The following is a 21,224-nucleotide window of genomic DNA, read 5'->3' on the forward strand; positions in this document are numbered from 1 at the left end:
TTAAAATCAGTGCATTTATTTTTACAATACGCCTTCTCTTCCATAACAATTTTAACATTGTGATAAACTATTTTCTGAAAATGATTTCGGCTCCGTCATTGATCTAGTCATAATAATATGAAGGCAACACGAGTGTTTGAAACACAGATCATTTAATATTACTAAAACTACATCACTAAACACATTCACAGCTCATGCTATATGCAACTATTTCATTAGCAATAATACAAATAACATTAGAACATAAAAAATAAAATAAAAATGATATATAAAAACATTTAAATTAGTACCTAGTCAAAAAAATTGTTCCATCCCCGGAATGGTATTTTGAAAAGTAACCAAAACAAACTGTACACATCAGCTTTTACCTCCTTTATAGAAAACTGCATTTGGTATATAGTTGTATTTCATTAAAAAAAAGGTACTGAGAGAAAGTCAGAGACGCTGATAAATAGCATGAGTCCAGACCCTAGGTATCCAAGGTTTGTGTGCCTAAAGATACCAATTCCACCTTGCAAACAATGGACGATCAGAGGAGAATGGCTGTCCGTTTTCTGCCCGTAGGAAAAAATAAATAATGCAGCAGTCTGAAAAAAAAGCAGCAAGAACTGCATATGTCCAGAAGGGAGAGAAAACTAAGGCCCCATTAGAGAAAATAAATAAATAAACATCCATTCAAAATAAAGGAGACAAAACAACAGATATCAAAAAAATTGATCCATATGGTGCAAAAATGCACACAAAAAACTGCTACATCATCCTGGATGAAGTCCCAGAGGGAAAGTGTCCAAGGTGTTGCTGTTGTCTTCGTCCCCTCTGGGTTTTGGGACACCTCCTATTCAACAAAAGACAATGGAATAACATCAAACTCTCATTTTTGACTGCCTCACAAAAGACTCAGCACTTTAGAAACGAGTTTGAAAAATATTAAATCAATTACGATTGTAAAAATGTGTATTGCTAAGTATACACCTTTTACAGAGTAACAATCTTTTGTCAAATGACACACATTGTCACATTTGGAATAGAATCTTCCATAAGACTTGCTCATTTATGCTACTGTATGTTGTTTAAAAAACACGGCTCAGTTGGTAGAGCATGGCGCTTGTAACGCCAGGGTAGTGGGTTCGATTCCCGGGACCACCCATACGTAGAATGTATGCACACATGACTGTAAGTCGCTTTGGATAAAAGCGTCTGCTAAATGGCTTAATATTATTATTAATATTAAAATCAGAAATGTGCTATAAAGATCAGATAGGTCACTTTGGAGAGCACACCCACCTTGTGAAACACATGACAACAGCGACAATGATGGCGATCTGTACGGCTCCGATGACGGCTGCTATGAGAACATAGTGGAGTTTCTGTCCACTGGGCACCACGTACAGGATGTTGAAGTCTTGGATTTCATCACACTGCTGGCCAGTGTAGCCCGAGTCACACCTGGGGAGACAACCAAACCACTAACACTTCATTTAATGACACAATAATTATCTATGAATTAGGTCATAAAGAGATGTAACATAGCATACGCAGGTATGTAAGACAAAAGGACACCATGTTATCTTACCGGCAGGTGGGGATGCTATACTTAATTTCACATTGGCCGTGTTCACAGAAGTTGGCGTAGTCCTTTGTGCAGAGGGTGGGGATCCCTCCATAAGCTCTGTCCTCCCCTATGTCTGCCGTGTCTTTAAAGGTATACAGAAAATCACTAATATTAATATGGATGATATAAATATTAAAGAGCGAGCTAGGCCTGGTCCTCAGTTGCAGTACAACAGTATTATTTCCATATAGACAACATGAACCATGGTCTGAGGTAAATCGACGACCATAACAACATCATAACAGAGTGTGGTAAAAGGGAGCAGCCATACCAAAAAGATCCGTCTTGCTGTTGCTACCATCGTCTTCGTTTTTCTTCTTCCCTTTTTCTGAAAAAACAAAACAAATATTTTGGAGTGCATGACAGAAATGTCCCAATGTTGAAAATCGGATCAAAAAAACATTTCTGAGCGAGCCTTCCTTTCAAAGCTATAGACAGAAGCATTTTAAATGTGAAAGAATTCATAAGACTAGAGGTTGCTTAAAAATAGTTTTTCCAACTGTAAGAAGTTGAAAATAAATCATATTGGAGGGACTCAGGGAAATAGTGTTCAAGCTCCATGTTCTAAGAGAGCCCTAATCACAAGGATTATACAATTATCTGAGAGCGCAACATGGCTTGATTATCAGAGAGCGCACCATGGCTTGATTATCAGAGAGCGCACCATGGCTTGATTATCAGAGAGCCCTAATCACAAGGATTATACAATTATCAGAGAGCGCACCATGGCTTGATTACCAGAGAGCGCAACATGGCTTGATAGTCAGTCAGAGAGCGCACCATGGCTTGATAGTCAGTCAGAGAGCGCACCATGGCTTGATTATCAGAGAGCGCACCATGACTTGATTATCAGAGAGCGCAACATGGCTTGATTATCAGAGAGCGCACCATGGCTTGATTATCAGAAAGCGCTACATGACTTGATTATCAGAGAGCGCAACATGGCTTGATTATCAGAGAGCGCACCATGGCTTGATAGTCAGTCAGAGAGCGCACCATGGCTTGATAGTCAGTCAGAGAGCGCACCATGGCTTGATAGTCAGTCAGAGAGCGCACCATGACTTGATTATCAGAGAGCGCAACATGGCTTGATTATCAGAGAGCGCACCATGGCTTGATTATCAGAGAGCGCAACATGACTTGATTATCAGAGAGCGCACCATGGCTTGATTATCAGAGAGCGCAACATGGCTTGATTATCAGAGAGCGCAACATGGCTTGATTATCAGAGAGCGCAACATGACTTGATTATCAGAGAGCGCACCATGGCTTGATTATCAGAGAGCGCACCATGGCTTGATTATCAGAGAGCGCAGCATGACTTGATTATCAGAGAGCGCAACATGACTTGATTATCAGAGAGCGCAACATGGCTTGATTATCAGAGAGCGCAACATGGCTTGATAGTCAGTCAGAGAGCGCACCATGGCTTGATTATCAGAGAGCGCAACATGGCTTGATAGTCAGTCAGAGAGCGCACCATGGCTTGATTATCAGAGAGCGCAACATGGCTTGATAGTCAGTCAGAGAGCGCAACATGACTTGATTATCAGAGAGCGCAACATGGCTTGATTATCAGAGAGCGCAACATGGCTTGATAGTCAGTCAGAGAGCGCACCATGGCTTGATTATCAGAGAGCGCAGCATGACTTGATTATCAGAGAGCGCAACATGACTTGATTTTCAGAGAGCGCACCATGGCTTGATTACCAGAGAGCGCAACATGGCTTGATAGTCAGTCAGAGAGCGCACCATGGCTTGATAGTCAGTCAGAGAGCGCACCATGGCTTGATTATCAGAGAGCGCACCATGGCTTGATTATCAGAGAGCGCAACATGGCTTGATAGTCAGTCAGAGAGCGCACCATGGCTTGATAGTCAGCCAGAGAGCGCACCATGGCTTGATAGTCAGTCAGAGAGCGCACCATGGCTTGATTATCAGAGAGTGCAGCTTGGCTTGATTATCAGAGAGTGCACCATGGCTTGATTATCAGAGAGCGCACCATGGCTTGATTATCTGAAAGTGCACCATGGCTTGATTATCAGAGAGCGCAACATGGCTTGATTATCAGAGAGCGCAACATGGCTTGATTATCAGAGAGTGCACCATCGCTTGATTATCAGAGAGCGCAGCATCGCTTGATTATCAGAGAGCGCAACATGGCTTGAGTATCAGAGAGTGCACCATGACTTGATTATCAGGGAGCGCAGCTTGGCTTGATTATCAGAGAGCGCACCATGGCTTGATTATCAGAGAGCGCACCATGGCTTGATTATCAGAGAGCGCACCATGACTTGATTATCAGAGAGTGCACCATGACTTGATTATCAGGGAGCGCAGCTTGGCTTGATTATCAGAGAGCGCACCATGGCTTGATTATCAGAGAGCGCACCATGGCTTGATTATCAGAGAGCGCACCATGACTTGATTATCAGAGAGTGCACCATGACTTGATTATCAGAGAGCGCACCATGGCTTGATTATCAGAGAGCGCACCATGGCTTGATTATCAGAGAGCGCACCATGACTTGATTATCAGGGAGCGCAGCTTGGCTTGATTATCAAGTCAAATCCTATTTTATTTGTCACACATGGTGTGCAGATGTTAATTTGTCACACATGGTTAGCAGATGTTAATGCGAGTGTAGCGAAATGCTTGTGCTTCTAGTTCCGACAATGCAGTGATAACCAACAAGTAATCTAACTAACAATTCCAAAACGACTGTCTTATACACAGTGTAAGGGGATAAAGAATATGTACAAAAGGATATATGAATGAGTGATGGTACAGAGCAGCATACAGTAGATGGTATCGAGTACAGTATATACATATGAGATGAGTATGTAGACAAAGTAAACAATGTGGCATAGTTAAAGTGGATAGTGATACATGTATTACATAAGGATGCAGTCGATGATGTAGAGTACAGTATATACGTATGCATATGAGATGAATAATGTAGGATAAGTAACATTATATAAGGTAGCATTGTTTAAAGTGGCTAGTGATATATTTACATAATTTCCCATGAATTCCCATTATTAGAGTGGCTGGAGTTGGGTCAGTGTCAATGACAGTGTGTTGGCAGCAGCCACTCAATGTTAGTGGTGGCTGTTTAACAGTCTGATGGCCTTGAGATAGAAGCTGTTTTTCAGTCTCTCGGTCCCAGCTTTGATGCACCTGTACTGACCTCGCCTTCTGGATGATAGCGGGGTGAACAGGCACTGGCTCGGGTGGTTGATGTCCTTGATGATCTTTATGGCCTTCCTGTAACATCGGGTGGTGTAGGTGTCCTGGAGGGCAGGTAGTTTGCCCCCGGTGATGCGTTGTGCAGACCTCACTACCCTCTGGAGAGCCTTACGGTTGAGGGCGGAGCAGTTGCCGTACCAGGCGGTGATACAGCCCGCCAAGATGCTCTCGATTGTGCATCTGTAGAAGTTTGTGAGTGCTTTTGGTGACAAGCCAAATTTCTTCAGCCTCCTGAGGTTGAAGAGGCGCTGCTGCGCCTTCTTCACGACGCTGTCAGTGTGAGTGGACCAATTCAGTTTGTCTGTGATGTGTATGCCGAGGAACTTAAAACTTGCTACCCTCTCCACTACTGTTCCATCGATGTGGATAGGGGGTGTTCCCTCTGCTGTTTCCTGAAGTCCACAATCATCTCCTTAGTTTTGTTGACGTTGAGTGTGAGGTTATTTTCCTGACACCACAATCCGAGGGCCCTCACCTCCTCCCTGTAGGCCGTCTCGTCGTTGTTGGTAATCAAGCCTACCACTGTTGTGTCGTCCGCAAACTTGATGATTGAGTTGGAGGCGTGCGTGGCCACGCAGTCATGGGTGAACAGGGAGTACAGGAGAGGGCTCAGAACGCAGCCTTGTGGGGCCCCCGTGTTGAGGATCAGCGGGGAGGAGATGTTGTTGCCTGCCCTCACCACCTGGGGGCGGCCCGTCAGGAAGTCCAGTACCCAGTTGCACAGGGCGGGGTCGAGACCCAGGGTCTCGAGCTTGATGACGAGCTTGGAGGGTACTATGGTGTTAAATGCCGAGCTGTAGTCAATGAACAGCATTCTCACATAGGTATTCCTCTTGTCCAGGTGGGTTAGGGCAGTGTGCAGTGTGGTTGAGATTGCATCGTCTGTGGACCTATTTGGGCGGTAAGCAAATTGGAGTGGGTCTAGGGTGTCAGGTAGGGTGGAGGTGATATGGTCCTTGACTAGTCTCTCAAAGCACTTCATGATGACGGAAGTGAGTGCTACGGGGCAGTAGTCGTTTAGCTCAGTTACCTTAGCTTTCTTGGGAACAGGAACAATGGTGGCCCTCTTGAAGCATGTGGGAACAGCAGACTGGTATAGGGATTGATTGAATATGTCCGTAAACACACTGGCCAGCTGGTCTGCGCATGCTCTGAGGGCGCGGCTGGGGATGCCGTCTGGGCCTGCAGCCTTGCGAGGGTTAACACGTTTAAATGTCTTACTCACCTCAGCTGCAGTGAAGGAGAGACCGCATGTTTTCATTGCAGGCCCTGTCAGTGGCACTGTATTGTCCTCAAAGCGGGCAAAAAAGTTATTTAGTCTGCCTGGGAGCAAGACATCCTGGTCCGTGACTGGGCTGGGTTTCTTCTTGTAGTCCGTGATTGACTGTAGACCCTGCCACATGCCTCTTGTGTCTGAGCCGTTGAATTGAGATTCTACTTTGTCTCTGTACTGACGCTTAGCTTGTTTAATAGCCTTGCGGAGGGAATAGCTGCACTGTTTGTATTCGGTCATGTTGCCAGACACCTTGCCCTGATTAAAAGCAGTGGTTCGCGCTTTCAGTTTCACGCGAATGCTGCCATCAATCCACGGTTTCTGGTTAGGGAATGTTTTTATCGTTGCTATGGGAACGACATCTTCAACGCACGTTCTAATGAACTCGCACACCGAATCAGCGTATTCGTCAATATTTTTATCTGACGCAATACGAAACATGTCCCAGTCCACGTGATGGAAGCAGTCTTGGAGTGTGGAGTCCGCTTGGTCGGACCAGCGTTGGACAGACCTCAGCGTGGGAGCCTCTTGTTTTAGTTGCTGCCTGTAGGCAGGGATCAACAAAATGGAGTCGTGGTCAGCTTTTCCGAAAGGGGGGCGGGGCAGGGCCTTATATGCGTCACGGAAGTTAGAGTAACAATGATCCAAGGTTTTTACCACACCTGGTTGCGCAATCGATATGCTGATAAAATTTAGGGAGTCTTGTTTTCAGATTAGCTTTGTTAAAATCCCCAGCTACAATGAATGCAGCCTCCGGATAAATGGTTTCCAGTTTGCAAAGAGTTAAATAAAGTTTGTTCAGAGCCATCGATGTGTCTGCTTGGGGGAGATATACGGCTGTGATTATAATCGAAGAGAATTCTCTTGGAAGATAATGCGGTCTACATTTGATTGTGGTCCTCTGTAGCTCAGTTGGTAGAGCATGGCGCTAGTAACGCCAGGGTAGTGGGTTCGATTCCCGGGACCACCCATACGTAGAATGTATGCACACATGACTGTAAGTCGCTTTGGATAAAAGTGTCTGCTAAATGGCATATATAAATCAGGTGAACAGAAGGATTTGAGTTCCTGTATGTTTCTTTCATCACACCATGTCTCGTTAGTCATGAGGCATACGCCCCCGCCACTCTTCTTACCAGAAAGATGTTTGTTTCTGTCGGCGCGATGCGTGGAGAAACCCGTTGGCTGCACCGCATCGGAAAGCGTCTTCCCAGTAAGCCATGTTTCCGTGAAGCAGAGAACGTTGCAGTCTCTAATGTCCCTCTGGAATGCTACCCTTGCTCGGATTTCATCAACCTTGTTGTCAAGAGACTGGACATTGGCAAGAAGAATGCTGGGGAGTGGTGCGCGATGTGCCCTTGTCCGGAGTCTGACCAGAAGACCGCTACGTTTCCCTCTTTTTCGGAGTCGTTTTTTTTGGGTCGCTGCATGCGATCCATTCCGTTGTCCTGTTTGTAAGGCAGAACACAGGATCCGCGTCGCGGAAAACATATTCTTGGTCGTACTGATGGTGAGTTGACGCTGATCTTATATTCAGTAGTTCTTCTCGACTGTATGTAATGAAACCTAAGATGACCTGGGGTACTAATGTAAGAAATAACACGTAAAAAAACAAAAAAACTGCATAGTTTCCTAGGAACGCGAAGCGAGGCGGCCATCTCTGTCGGCGCAGCTTGGCTTGAGTATCAGAGAGTGCACCATGGCTTGATTATCAGAGAGCGCAGCTTGGCTTGATTATCAGAGAGCGCACCATGGCTTGATTATCAGAGAGCGCACCATGACTTGATTATCAGAGAGCGCAGCTTGGCTTGATTAACAGAGAGCGCAACATGGCTTGATTATCAGAGAGCGCAGCTTGGCTTGATTAACAGAGAGCGCAACATGGCTTGATTATCAGAGAGCGCACCGTGGCTTGATTATCAGAGAGCGCACCGTGACTTGATTATCAGAGAGCGCAACATGGCTTGATTATCAGAGAGCGCAGCTTGGCTTGATTAACAGAGAGCGCACCATGGCTTGATAGTCAGTCAGAGAGCGCACCATGACTTGATTATCAGAGAGCGCAGCATGGCTTGATTATCAGAGAGCGCACCATGACTTGATTATCAGAGAGCGCACCGTGACTTGATTATCAGAGAGGGGACCATGGCTTGATAGTCAGTCAGAGAGCGCACCATGGCTTGATTAAGGACGGACTATAAATACTAAGTATGCCGTAATATAGTTAATATCCCAATTAAAAATAGCAGTTAACTAGCATTCTGACATGGCCTCATTGAAATACATTTGGTTAATCAACAAACCAGTTGAATGTTAGATATATGATGTAGATTTTGTACAAGATACCTACCATTTTTTTAATTACAAACTAATAACCGATGGTGCTGTTTAGGATGCACATTTCTGATATATAACAATAAGATGACCATATATACAATGTGAGAGGTATGGCGGGTTTCTATTTGGGCCAGTCGAAGCATGAGGCTGTTGGTAACATTACTCTGACAGACAGTTACTGTAATGCATGCAAGCCTTTGCAATGCTCATTTGCATTACAAAATGAAATAAATGACAGATAAGTGGCGAGTGACTGGGTTTAACTTGAGGGCAATTTGGCCTGTTGAGATGTAGGGTGACACACAGGCATGCTTCACTACAGTTAATGGCCCTCCTGCAAGAATTGGCCAACTGCACCATCAGCAGAAATGCCTCCAAACTGATTTAAGAGATAGACACATACATAGGGCCACATGACAAATGTTGTTAAGAAACATCTCAGGAGATTACTCTCTGAGAACAAATGTAATATCACTATGGTAACAAATAATATCACCATGGTGATTTAGCAGACGCTCTTATCCAGAGCGACTGACATTAGTAATGTGAAATGATAGGAATCCCATTGTAGGAATATTGGAACATCCATAACTAGTTCTTAGATTTCCAGGTTGGGATGTATTCTATTGCATTTTGTATAAGGTATGCAAGTTCATGTAATATTTAGGGTCAATGTATTTAAAAAAATTTTTTACCTTTATTTAACTAGGCAAGTCAGTTAAGAACAAATTCTTATTTTCAATGATGGCCTAGGAACAGTGGGTTAACTGCCTGTTCAGGGGCAGAATGACAGATTTATACCTTCGTCAGCTCGGGGATTTGAACTTGCAACCTTTCGGTTACTAGTCCAACGCTCTAACCACTAGGCTAAACTGCCGCCACAAATGTATGCTCTGTGAAACAAAAAATATATAGATTATTTATGTAAATAGATATTTTAGCCCTACACTTTAGAACTAGATTGTGAGACGTTTTTAAAAACAGGACCATATTTGGGTAGTAAATCTTCGCCCTCAAATGGAGAATGACATTTTTTAAACGGCTTTAAACAGATGTTCTGGTAAGAAACATCTTTGTAGTTATCTGAACAGCTGGTTGCCCGATGCCCCTTGGTCGTAATAATGTGGCCCACATCCAAATTGTGTGCATCCAGATTGAGGTCATGTCTGCATTTGAAAGAAGAATCTTCAGTCTTTTGATGCGCTGTAGAAAGACGTATGTCGGGACAAACCTAATAGTCTCAGTCATCACCACACAGCACACGGCATTGTCATAGTGAGGATCAATCAACCAATTGGGGTGGGCATCATAAACATCAGAGTTTGACAGGAACTAGCCATCATATAGGTCACTGGCAGTATGAAGTGATAAAGATTTAGAGGAACGTCAAGACTGGTGGGTGGGACGCTTATATAAACACAGCACATATCAGGAATATCAGGACTGGCACCAGGAACCATGCACGGGAGAATATCTAGGACATTGTATTCAACTATTAAGTAGGATGTCTCATTACAGCAGGATCCCCTCACCTCTACACCAAAAATCTCAGTCAAATATTAAATTGTGATTTATTTTCCTTCTCCTTGAAATCAAATCAAATCATTCGAAAACCACAATCCATTGTTTTTTCCCCACAATGCAGTGTAAATACAGTACATGGGGCATAAAATGACATGTTTCGAAATGACGTTTTAATGTTAGAATATGGCATTACCTGGACAACTCCCGAGATGCTTCACATCAATCTTCACCTGCTTCAAGCACGAAGCCTCTCTTACGTGACAGGGGGTAATGTAAGATTTTCCGTTTGTTCCACACACCGGGTTGTCATTATGGCCACTACAGTCAATGTTGCACATACACCTGGGTGTTGAAGAAAACATTTATATAAAAATATGTTTAATGAACACTGTATTAACACTGCGTTCACTAAAAGAGCTAAACTAGCCATCATATAGGTCACTGGGGCGGCAGGGTAGCCTAGTGGTTAGAGCGTTGGACTAGAAACCGGAAGGTTGCGAGCTCAAACCCAGAGCTGACAAGGTACAAATCTGTCGTTCTGCCCCTGAACAGGCAGTTAACCCACTGTTCCCAGGCCGTCATTGAAAATAAGAATGTGTTCTTAACTGACTTGCCTGGTTAAATAAAGGTCAAATATAAAAAATAAAAATAAACATACATCATCAACCAATTTGAATCTAATGTGACAACCCAGGACCCCAGTATATGGTGAAAATAAGCAAAGATATCTATGAGGTGCTAGTGGTCACTAGTCGTCTTCCAGATGAAGATGAGACCTCCTTTCAGTGACTGAGAGCACAACAGCTGATGAAGACGAGTTCTCCTTTCAGAGACTGAGAGCACAAAAGCTGATGAAGACGAGTCCTCGGAGACTACTGAGAGCACAATAGCTGATGAAGACGAGTGCTTCTTTCAGAAACTACTGAGAGCACAATAGCTGATGAAGACGAGTGCTTCTTTCAGAAACTACTAAGAGCACAATAGCTGATGAAGACAAGTCCTCAGAGACTACTGAGAGCACAACAGCTGATGAAGACGAGACCTCCTTTCAGAAACTACGGAGAGCACAACAGCTGATGAAGAGTGCTTCTTTCAGGAATTACTGAGAGCACAATAGCTGATGAAGACGACTACTGAGAGCACAACAGCTGATGAAGACGAGTCCTCCTTTCAGAAACTACTGAGAAAACAATAGCTGATGAAGACGAGTCCTCAGAGACTACTGAGAGCACAATAGCTGATGAAGAAGAATCCTCAGAGACTACTAGGAGCACAACAGCTCATGAAGACGAGTCCTCCTTTCAGAAACTACTGAGAGCACAATATCTGATGAAGACGAGTCCTCTTTTCAGAGACTACTGAGAGCACAACAGCTGATGAAGACGAGTCCTCAGAGACTACTGAGAGCACGATAGCTGATGAAGAAGAATCCTCAGAGACTACTGAGAGCACAACAGCTGATGAAGACGAGTCCTTAGAGACTACTGAGAGCACAATAGCTGATGAAGATGAGTCCTTAGAGACTACTGAGAGCACAATAGCTGATGAAGACGAGTCCTTAGAGACTACTGAGAGCACAATAGCTGATGAAGACGAGTCCTTAGAGACTACTGAGAGCACAATAGCTGATGAAGACGAGTCCTTAGAGACTACTGAGAGCACAACAGCTGATGAAGACGAGTCCTTAGAGACTACTGAGAGCACAATAGCTGATGAAGACGAGTCCTTAGAGACTACTGAGAGCACAATAGCTGATGAAGACGAGTCCTTGGAGACTACTGAGAGCACAATAGCTGAGAAGACTGAGACTGAAGCTGAGGAAGACGAGTCCTACTGAGAGCACAATACTGATGAAGCACCTCAGAGACTAGCTGATGAAGACGAGTCCTTAGAGACTACTGAGAGCACAATAGCTGATGAAGACGAGTCCTCGGAGACTACTGAGAGCACAATAGCTGATGAAGACGAGTCCTCGGAGACTACTGAGAGCACAATAGCTGATGAAGACGAGTCCTTAGAGACTACTGAGAGCACAACAGCTGATGAAGACGAGTCCTTAGAGACTACTGAGAGCACAATAGCTGATGAAGATGAGTCCTTAGAGACTACTGAGAGCACAATAGCTGATGAAGACGAGTCCTTAGAGACTACTGAGAGCACAATAGCTGATGAAGACGAGTCCTTAGAGACTACTGAGAGCACAATAGCTGATGAAGACGAGTCCTTAGAGACTACTGAGAGCACAATAGCTGATGAAGACGAGTCCTTAGAGACTACTGAGAGCACAATAGCTGATGAAGACGAGTCCTTAGAGACTACTGAGAGCACAATAGCTGATGAAGATGAGTCCTTAGAGACTACTGAGAGCACAATAGCTGATGAAGACGAGTCCTTAGAGACTACTGAGAGCACAATAGCTGATGAAGACGAGTCCTTAGAGACTACTGAGAGCACAATAGCTGATGAAGACGAGTCCTTAGAGACTACTGAGAGCACAACAGCTGATGAAGACGAGTCCTTAGAGACTACTGAGAGCACAATAGCTGATGAAGACGAGTCCTTAGAGACTACTGAGAGCACAATAGCTGATGAAGACGAGTCCTTGGAGACTACTGAGAGCACAATAGCTGATGAAGACGAGTCCTCGGAGACTACTGAGAGCACAATAGCTGAGGAAGACGAGTCCTCGGAGACTACTGAGAGCACAATAGCTGATGAAGACGAGTCCTCAGAGACTACTGAGAGCACAATAGCTGATGAAGACGAGTCCTTAGAGACTACTGAGAGCACAATAGCTGATGAAGACGAGTCCTCGGAGACTACTGAGAGCACAATAGCTGATGAAGACGAGTCCTCGGAGACTACTGAGAGCACAATAGCTGATGAAGACGAGTCCTTAGAGACTACTGAGAGCACAATAGCTGCAGTGGAAAATACTCACAATATATCCTCAGAGTCCACATCGCATTCTGCTCCAAACTTGCAGTTGACGCATTTTGTGGGCTTTTTTCCTCTGCCTGTGCCTGATCCTTCATCATCTGTAGAAAAGGAGAGATTTTCAAAAATGTTAGCTGTCAAACAGAGTTAATATTGTTCTATTAGTGGTTGGATCAGCAAAGCTTTTGTTTAAGCAGGCTATGTTTAACCAGCTTTCATTGTAACATTGTAACATGGGTTGTCAAGTCAAACGTATTAAAGTGAAGCAAGAGCAAGTTACTACACTGTACCTCTGTCGCCAGATCCAGAACTGCCATCTGTGTGTTACAGCATAGAAAATGAGTTAGCTTCAGCTTGGTCTAAAATGACTTATAACAAAATGACTAGGTGATGAACCCGAGTGATGAAAAATGCACTCCATAAAGGGGATTCTGTACTCTCAGGTGAAAGTGTGCAGCCTGCGACTAAGACTCACCTGTTTGGCAGGCCACGTCAGAGACCTGTGATATGGACTTCTGCTGCTTGCATGCTGCTCTCCTCAAGAAGCACTCATTCTGATAGGTGTCTCCGTTGGAACCACAAACAGGGATGTACTTCTTAGAGCACTAAGACACAACGGGCAATGAAAGGATGTTACTGAACCATCACAGCCTAGACCAGACAACGGGCAATGAAAGGATGGTACTGAACCATCACAGCCTAGACCAGACACAACGGGCAATGAAAGGATGGTACTGAACCATCACAGCCTAGACCAGACACAACGGGCAATGAAAGGATGGTACTGAACCATCACAGCCTAGACCAGACACAACGGGCAATGAAAGGATGGTACTGAACCATCACAGCCTAGACCAGACACAACGGGCAATGAAAGGATGGTACTGAACCATCACAGCCTAGACCAGACACAACGGGCAATGAAAGGATGGTACTGAACCATCACAGCCTAGACCAGACACAACGGGCAATGAAAGGATGGTACTGAACCATCACAGCCTAGACCAGGGATCATCAAGTAGATTCAGCCACGGGACCATTTGTTTTCTCCAGCAGATAGTCAGGTGGCCAGAACAAAATGACAAATCAATTGTAGACTGCAAATTTACAGCAAGAAGCCCAAACAGATATAACATTTGACTAACACCTTGTTTACATTTGTATATGATCACATGCAGTATATCTCTATATTATGTGTGGGAATACTATGGAACAAAGTTCCGAGATTAAGATCAGTTGGAGCTGATTTGCTTTGGCAAAGCCCTTCCTGCTTGCTTTCTTGCTCATGGCAATGGTAATGACAGTCTTACTTGACAACAGAGAACATGATAGCCTTTATTCCACTGTGTTACTTACATGGAACTGGCAGACACATTTCAGGTCAGCCCCATTCTCTTGACATGTCCCCCCGTAACGACAAGTTGCAGTGTCACACACTCTCAGGTCACTTTTCTTCTCAGACAAATCTGGGTAAAAACAAGGTGTGAAATACCATTATTTTAGTGCTCCATTTGTAAAACCACGTGAATATCTAGTATAGTCTATGTTGTGTACTAGTATTTACGTGACATTGCTTTTCTATCTGGGAAAAACTTTCTAACATGAAGATTGGAGCAAATGGTGTGTGAAAACGTTCAACTCGAAACACAATTCTTTCCCAAACTACAGTCTTTGAGAAAAAAACTCCTCTGGTATAGCCTGGCTGGAAACACTCTTCTTTACCTAAAATACAGTTAGCCTTGAATGCAAAATGATATGCTCTGTTTCATCACAAGACAGAGTAAATCACACTGAATTCCAGGCTAAAATGCACGATGAACCAAAGCCGTGACAACTTAAGAGTTCGCGGCCACTTGAATACATCTTCCAGTAATGACTTTCATCCATCGGACATGCAAAAGCCCATAGCTTCCCCTTTAGCCAGAAATAGACTTGAATATCTCTCACTCTCTCACACTGGGTGGAATTTATCAGAGGAAGGAGAAGGACAAATCAATGGAAGAGAGGAGTCAATGTAGCGAAGACCCGGGTCATTAGTAGCCATCCAACTCCTTTGCCACAAGACATCAATAGTCATCGCCTCATTTCTTCAATGGTTGGACTAATGAGAGATCCGGTACAGAGAGAGCTTAGCTACGCATCATTTGTACAATTTTATTGAGAGTCAGTGGAATGTGCAATGTACAACAGTCACTGCCCAGCATAACTGGACTGAGAAATGTAGTCACTACTGGTCATTCGGACAAGTTGGTCCTCATTTACACAGTAATGCCTTGTCATTGCATGATCATGGGGAAGCAAAGCCAAGAACCATCAACAGGGACCCAGAAAGCTGACTTGAAAAGATTGGAGAAGAGGGTCAAGTCCGATCTGATAACCGTTGATCAGGAGCTCAAGCACATTATGCGTGAGAGGCATTCCTGATAGTAATGATAGGATTTCAGGTTGTCAAAGTGGGCTTACAAGGCACTTATAGTAAAGTATGCCACCACAATATTGTTTGAAAAAGTTCATCATTAGCCTGGTCATATGTAGGGATAACATCATTCGATTGGATTACATCATCAGGATCAATGAATTTGGTCAAAACAACTCCTCCATGCTGCAAGTCTTCAATATTAACTTTAACCAAACTGTCAAAAACATTACGGATGAAGTGAACTTACAGAGGATTTTATTTCCCCTGCTGACAATCAGTTGTAGTATAATCTGTTTTTCACTAGCTTTGATAACTACAGTAGGTGTGCAAAATGACTGTTGTGCTACTGTGCTAGAACAACTCTAGGTTCATGGACACCCTGAGGGAGTGTTTGAATCTCACGGAGCTCTAATGGAGGAATGAGAAGAACATCCCAGCCTTCCAGGCAGGTTTGACAGCAGCCATTTACATCCTCCTGGGGTCAACAGCATTACCACCAAGCACTCCTATCAACTAGCAGAACATTGGAAAACCCCTGGTCTGTGAGATTTACAGGCAGGGGGAGGGAGAGAAGGAGAGGGAATGAGAGAGAAATGAAGACATAAAAGGAGAGGAAGAGTTAAAAGAGGGAGCGAAGGAGAGAGAGAGAGAAAAATAGAGAATAGGAGAGGTGAGGGGAATGGAAGAATCCTACCCCACTGAGGCTTGAACTGAAGTTCCCTCCTGCTCTCATCGCCAGTCCGCACGAGGGAAGACATATCTCAACATGCAGTAGGAGCTTTATGTTGTCTTATCCCCACTGTTAGAGAAGGTTTCAGAAGAGGAAACCACTATACAACTAATCCATTGTCTTGAGACAGGTAAGCATACCACAGGGACTAATAATAACCCAACCTTTCAACAAATGGGAGGCAAAGTAGTTCCAGGCCAAAGATTATAATCAGCCTCTGCTAACAATCCCCTCCTCTCCTAAATAGATCTGTGTGTTACTCAACCAATGGTCACAGTCTCGATATAAAGGGGCTAGCTCCGATCCTAGGCACCCTGTACTTAAAGGACTATTGACCAAACTGTTCATTTCCTCATTACAGTCACTGTCCCCCGGGTGTCCCGAAGCTAGCCCATTAAATACAGGCCATGACCTAAAACTCCTCTGTAATCAATCAATACCACCACTGTATAGGAACACTAGTCTTTAAAACACTGCAGTAGAAGTCATAGTGGGACCAGGGCTTTAATTAAATAAAACCCTAATGAAATAGCATTGATCCTGACCTGCAAAATAGGCGCATAGGTGCAGTAATATAAGTATGATAATTCTGGCTGTTTTACCAATGTTTGTACTTTACAGCAGTGCAGGGTAACAACCACGCTTCCACTGATTCAACCCAATCACTGCATGCCTTGAGAAATACAATCTGCATTTCTCAGTAACAGTGGGGAAACACCACACTTCACTGCATTTAAAGAGACAGTTCACTCTCAAATTAAAATGTTGTCCGATATTTTCAGAAGTAGTCTAATGTCAGGTCAAGCTGAATCCACATCCCACATTATCATTTGGGTATCGTAGATCCAGCAACATGCCTCAACCTGAAAACCATGGAAAAGAAAAGCCGAATAAAGGCAAGAAATGATACAGTGATTATATTTTCCATTCATTTCTGAAATGAATCTTTATATCCAGAATAATTATGGTTGCTAAGGTCACATCTGCTATGAGGTTTCCTAAGAGGTTTGTGATCAGCACCCAATTCTAGGTTGTTTTTAGGAGCATTGAAGAGCAACCAGGACCATGGAGAAAAGGAATAGCCTGCTTATTGACGGAAGTTAATCAGGCAAGCAGCAAATGTAAACAAATAGCTTGACAAGAGGAAAACAATTGGCTTTATCAGGACAGCTCACTCTTCGTTATAAATCGGACTGCTTTTAAATAAAAGAAAAAAGAAAAGATTACTGAATGAACACAATACATAGACCTTCATAACAAACAGTTATTATGGAAACGAGAGGACATCACTCATGGTTTATGGGATTATGGAGAGGGTGGAACTACATCCACAACGGGTTTACGTTTCCATTCATCTTAAATACCATCAAACATAGGCCAATCTGTCAAAGACACACTGAATGTTGGCTTTGGGTGGAACCCCTTAGGAAACCACATAGCAGATGTGAACTTTCAGCAAGCATATTATATATTCCGGATATAAAGAGTCAAATGAATTTACCCTCAATTTAACCCACGATGACACTGTATACCAGTGTTGTAAAGTACTTGAGTAACACTAAAGTAATACTTAAGTCATTTGGGGTTGGAGGGGTATTTATATTTTTGATAAGTTTTACTTCACTATATTCCTAAAGAAAATAATGTACTTTTTACTCCATACATTTTCCCTGACAACCAAAAGTACTCGTTCAATTTTGAATGCTAAGCAGGACAGGAAAATGTTCCATTTCACGCACTTATGCAGAGAACTTCCCCGGTCATCCCTACTGCCTCTGATCTGGCGGACTCACTAAACACACATGCTTCGTTTGTAAATGATGTTGAAGGTTGCCCCTGGCTTTCCGTAAATGATGTTGAAGGTTGCCCCTGGCTTTCCGTAAATGATGCTGAAGGTTGCCCCTGGCTTTCCATAAATGATGTTGAAGGTTGCCCCTGGCTATCCGTAAATGATGTTGAAGGTTGCCCCTGGCTATCCATAAATGATGTTGAAGATTGCCCCTGGCTATCCGTAAATGATGTTGAAGGTTGCCCCTGGCTTTCCGTAAATGATGTTGAAGATTGCCCCTGGCTTTCCGTAAATGAAGTTGAACGTTGCCCCTGGCTATCTGTAAATGTTGTTGAAGGTTGCCCCTGGCTTTCCGTAAATTATGTTGAAGGTTGCCCCTGGCTTTCCGTAAATTATGTTGAAGGTTGCCCCTGGCTATCCGTAAATGATGTTGAAGGTCGCCCCTGGCATTCCGTAAATGATGTTGAAAATTGCCCCTGGCTTTCCGTAAATGATGTTGAAGGTTGCCCCTGGCTATCCGTAAATGATGTTGAAGGTTGCCCCTGGCTATCCGTAAATGATGTTGAAGGTTGCCCCTGGCTATCCGTAAATGATGTTGAAAATTGCCCCTGGCTATCTGTAAATGATGTTGAAGGTTGCCCCTGGCTATCCGTAAATGATGTTGAAGATTGCCCCTGGCATTCCGTAACTGATGTTGAAGGTTGCCCCTGGCTTTCCGTAAATGATGTTGAAGGTTGCCCCTGGCTTTCCGTAAATGATGTTGAAGGTTGCCCCTGGCTTTCCGTAAATGATGTTGAAGTTTGCCCCTGGCTTTCCGTAAATTAAAAAAACTAGGTGGTGCCATCCGGGTAACATAAGGAATTTGAAATAATTTATACTTTTACTTTTGATACTTAATTAAGTATATTTTAGCAATTACATTTAATTTTGATACTTAAGGATATTTAATACCAAATACTTTTAGACGTTAATTCAAGTAGTATTTTACTAGGTGACTTTCACTTTTACTTGAGTCATTTTCTATTAAGGTATCTTTACTTTTACTCAATTAGGACAATTGGGTACTTTTTCTACAACTGGTGTATATAAACAAAAGGCATTACTCCTCACCAGGAAACTGATAAATGACTGTTTCCATTTAAAATAATGAAACCCAAACAAAAATGATAATAAATAAATAATGATAATGAAACCCAAACAACAGCAGGACAATCCAGGGTGGGGTTCAAATATGGACATTTTTCCCTGCATGCACCTCACCAACAAGAGGGGACAGATCGAGCCACCCCCCAATAAACATAAGCCTATGAAATCACATTTCCCAAATGTATACATATATTTTTATTTTTAAACATGCATAGACTCAAAATGATTCCTCTTATGAAGCAGTGACACTGTCAGCCTTATGTATGTCTAATCCAGACCAATTGAGCATGATGTGCTTTGTCTGCTGGTCAAGGAGATTGCCCAATTACCGACCAGCGTTCATTCAGCAAGAACGATAAACACCTCAGGAGCGCCTGTGTTGCAAGAACACAGGATGTGTGTCTGATAAACACAAATGATTCCCATAGAAGTGCTTGCATTTGGAAAAGTTAATTGATCAAGAAAATGTATTGATACTCACCCAAGCAGTCCTTGCCTTTTCCTAAGATACATTCGCTGCTCTCGGGGTAAGAGGCTTGTGCTCTAGGCAGTGTAGAGACGGCCAAAAGGCAGAGGAGAGATAAAAAACGGCCTGCTGAGGGTCCGTGAGATGAGAGGGGATATCCTATGGACATGATGCTTACAATGCTGTGTAGAGTGGACACCGTCTTTTCTCCAAATCACAACATATGCCTTTTTTCATTCAAATGGCAGAAATACATCAACGTATCCACCAGATGTGAATTGGTAGACGGAGAACAAAACGCGTTGTTGTTGGCAAACTGTTTCACCCACGGCTAAAAAAAAGGTTTAATCTCCATTGCAGAAATGGGATTATCTCCCAGCATAGCCATATAAAAAAACGGCATTATATCGGACTTTAGCTCACAAATTGCACAAACGAAATGTTGGCTTTACTCTATTGATCGCTCGACTGGCCGTTGTATGGGATAGGGTGTGCGATAATGAGCTGTTTTGACTGTCGCATTTACCTTTGACGCGTCTGCCTCTATTTTATCCCAGCGGCAAACAGCCGGTTTAAAATGTCCCTCCGAGAATATCTCTGCATCCTTCCACAACACAATCCCACAAAGGCGAAAAGAAATGATTTTGTTGCAGCAATTTACCCAGACAATGTCTTGTGTGAGATTTTGTGAATCACCATCAACAAAGGACTTCGGTGACGCTTGGGTATCACATGACGCGAGACCACCCCCAATCATTGAAGCACGCTTTGCGGTGGAGCGGCAAGATCACACCATAAATGTGTGGGGAGGGGATTCCGGTTGTAGCCTAGTAGGATACGTTATAAAGCGACATTTGCTAAAACTGTACAAAGGCTACAGCCTAAGCCTACTAACTTTTTTTCGTAATCAAGGAGTAAGACAATTACATTCATTCAAATATAAAAATGCAAGCCATATGTGCTCTTTCACATATATATAAAAATAAGAGGAATAGGCCTATCTGGCAGATAGAAATACAGATTGACAGTTTACCAATCCATGTTAAATTGATTATTCCCAGGTTACTTACCAACTAGTATAAATTACAATTTCACAAATTGTGAATCATACCATTTCTAAATAATAATTATGTTCAAAACACTCAAACTGATTGTTCTGGCACTGTCAGTAGCAGTTGACCTCATGAGTAGCCTAACTAGAGGCTTATTACATAACCATGTTACACGCTTATACATGTTGGGAAGGGTTTGCAAGCAAGCATTTCACGGTAAAATATTCGGTACAATACATTTTGTTGATTACATGGCTTACATTTTACATGACTTATTACATGGCTCATATTGCGTCTCTATGGTTCTCTCAGTCCTTGCACTGCAGTGGCGCAGCATGCCATGTGGTGTTGGGGACCACAACATCAGTGGCATTATTGATCCTGATAACACAACCACTCTTTCCATTTCATGTTTGGGCTGCTGTTCAAAAGACACATTGATGAGTATTACCACATATAACAATGCAAATCACAGTCAAGCCTTTGCCAGACACCTGAGGTTTCAGGATCACCGAAGAGATCACCGAATATAAATCAGGACTAGTTTGACTAAAATATGGATTCCTTTTTTTCTGAGTGACATGTGCCTTGCGGGGCTGTTTTCCCAAACTGAGTCAGCTCACAACTGCATCAATGAATTTGAGCATCTAGGACTGGTGCAATTTAAAGATGTGAGTAAAACAATCACA

General features: G+C 43.2%; 1 protein-coding gene across 1 annotated transcript; it reads right to left on the reverse strand.

The window, feature by feature from the left end:
- Positions 1-20,236, reverse strand: LOC124039145 (tomoregulin-1-like). The gene is made up of 10 exons (XM_046355028.1): positions 19,499-20,236; positions 14,290-14,399; positions 13,409-13,538; positions 13,224-13,250; positions 12,938-13,034; positions 10,190-10,338; positions 1,884-1,940; positions 1,574-1,694; positions 1,285-1,446; positions 1-835 (listed from the first exon to the last, which is right to left on the reverse strand). The coding sequence occupies exons 1-10, from the start codon at positions 19,650-19,652 to the stop codon at positions 751-753; spliced, it is 1,092 nt and encodes a 363-aa protein (XP_046210984.1). The 5' UTR covers positions 19,653-20,236; the 3' UTR covers positions 1-750.
- Positions 20,237-21,224: the final 988 nt, after the last annotated feature.

Source organism: Oncorhynchus gorbuscha, linkage group LG07, assembly GCF_021184085.1.
Source record: "Oncorhynchus gorbuscha isolate QuinsamMale2020 ecotype Even-year linkage group LG07, OgorEven_v1.0, whole genome shotgun sequence".
Taxonomy (NCBI): domain Eukaryota; kingdom Metazoa; phylum Chordata; class Actinopteri; order Salmoniformes; family Salmonidae; genus Oncorhynchus; species Oncorhynchus gorbuscha.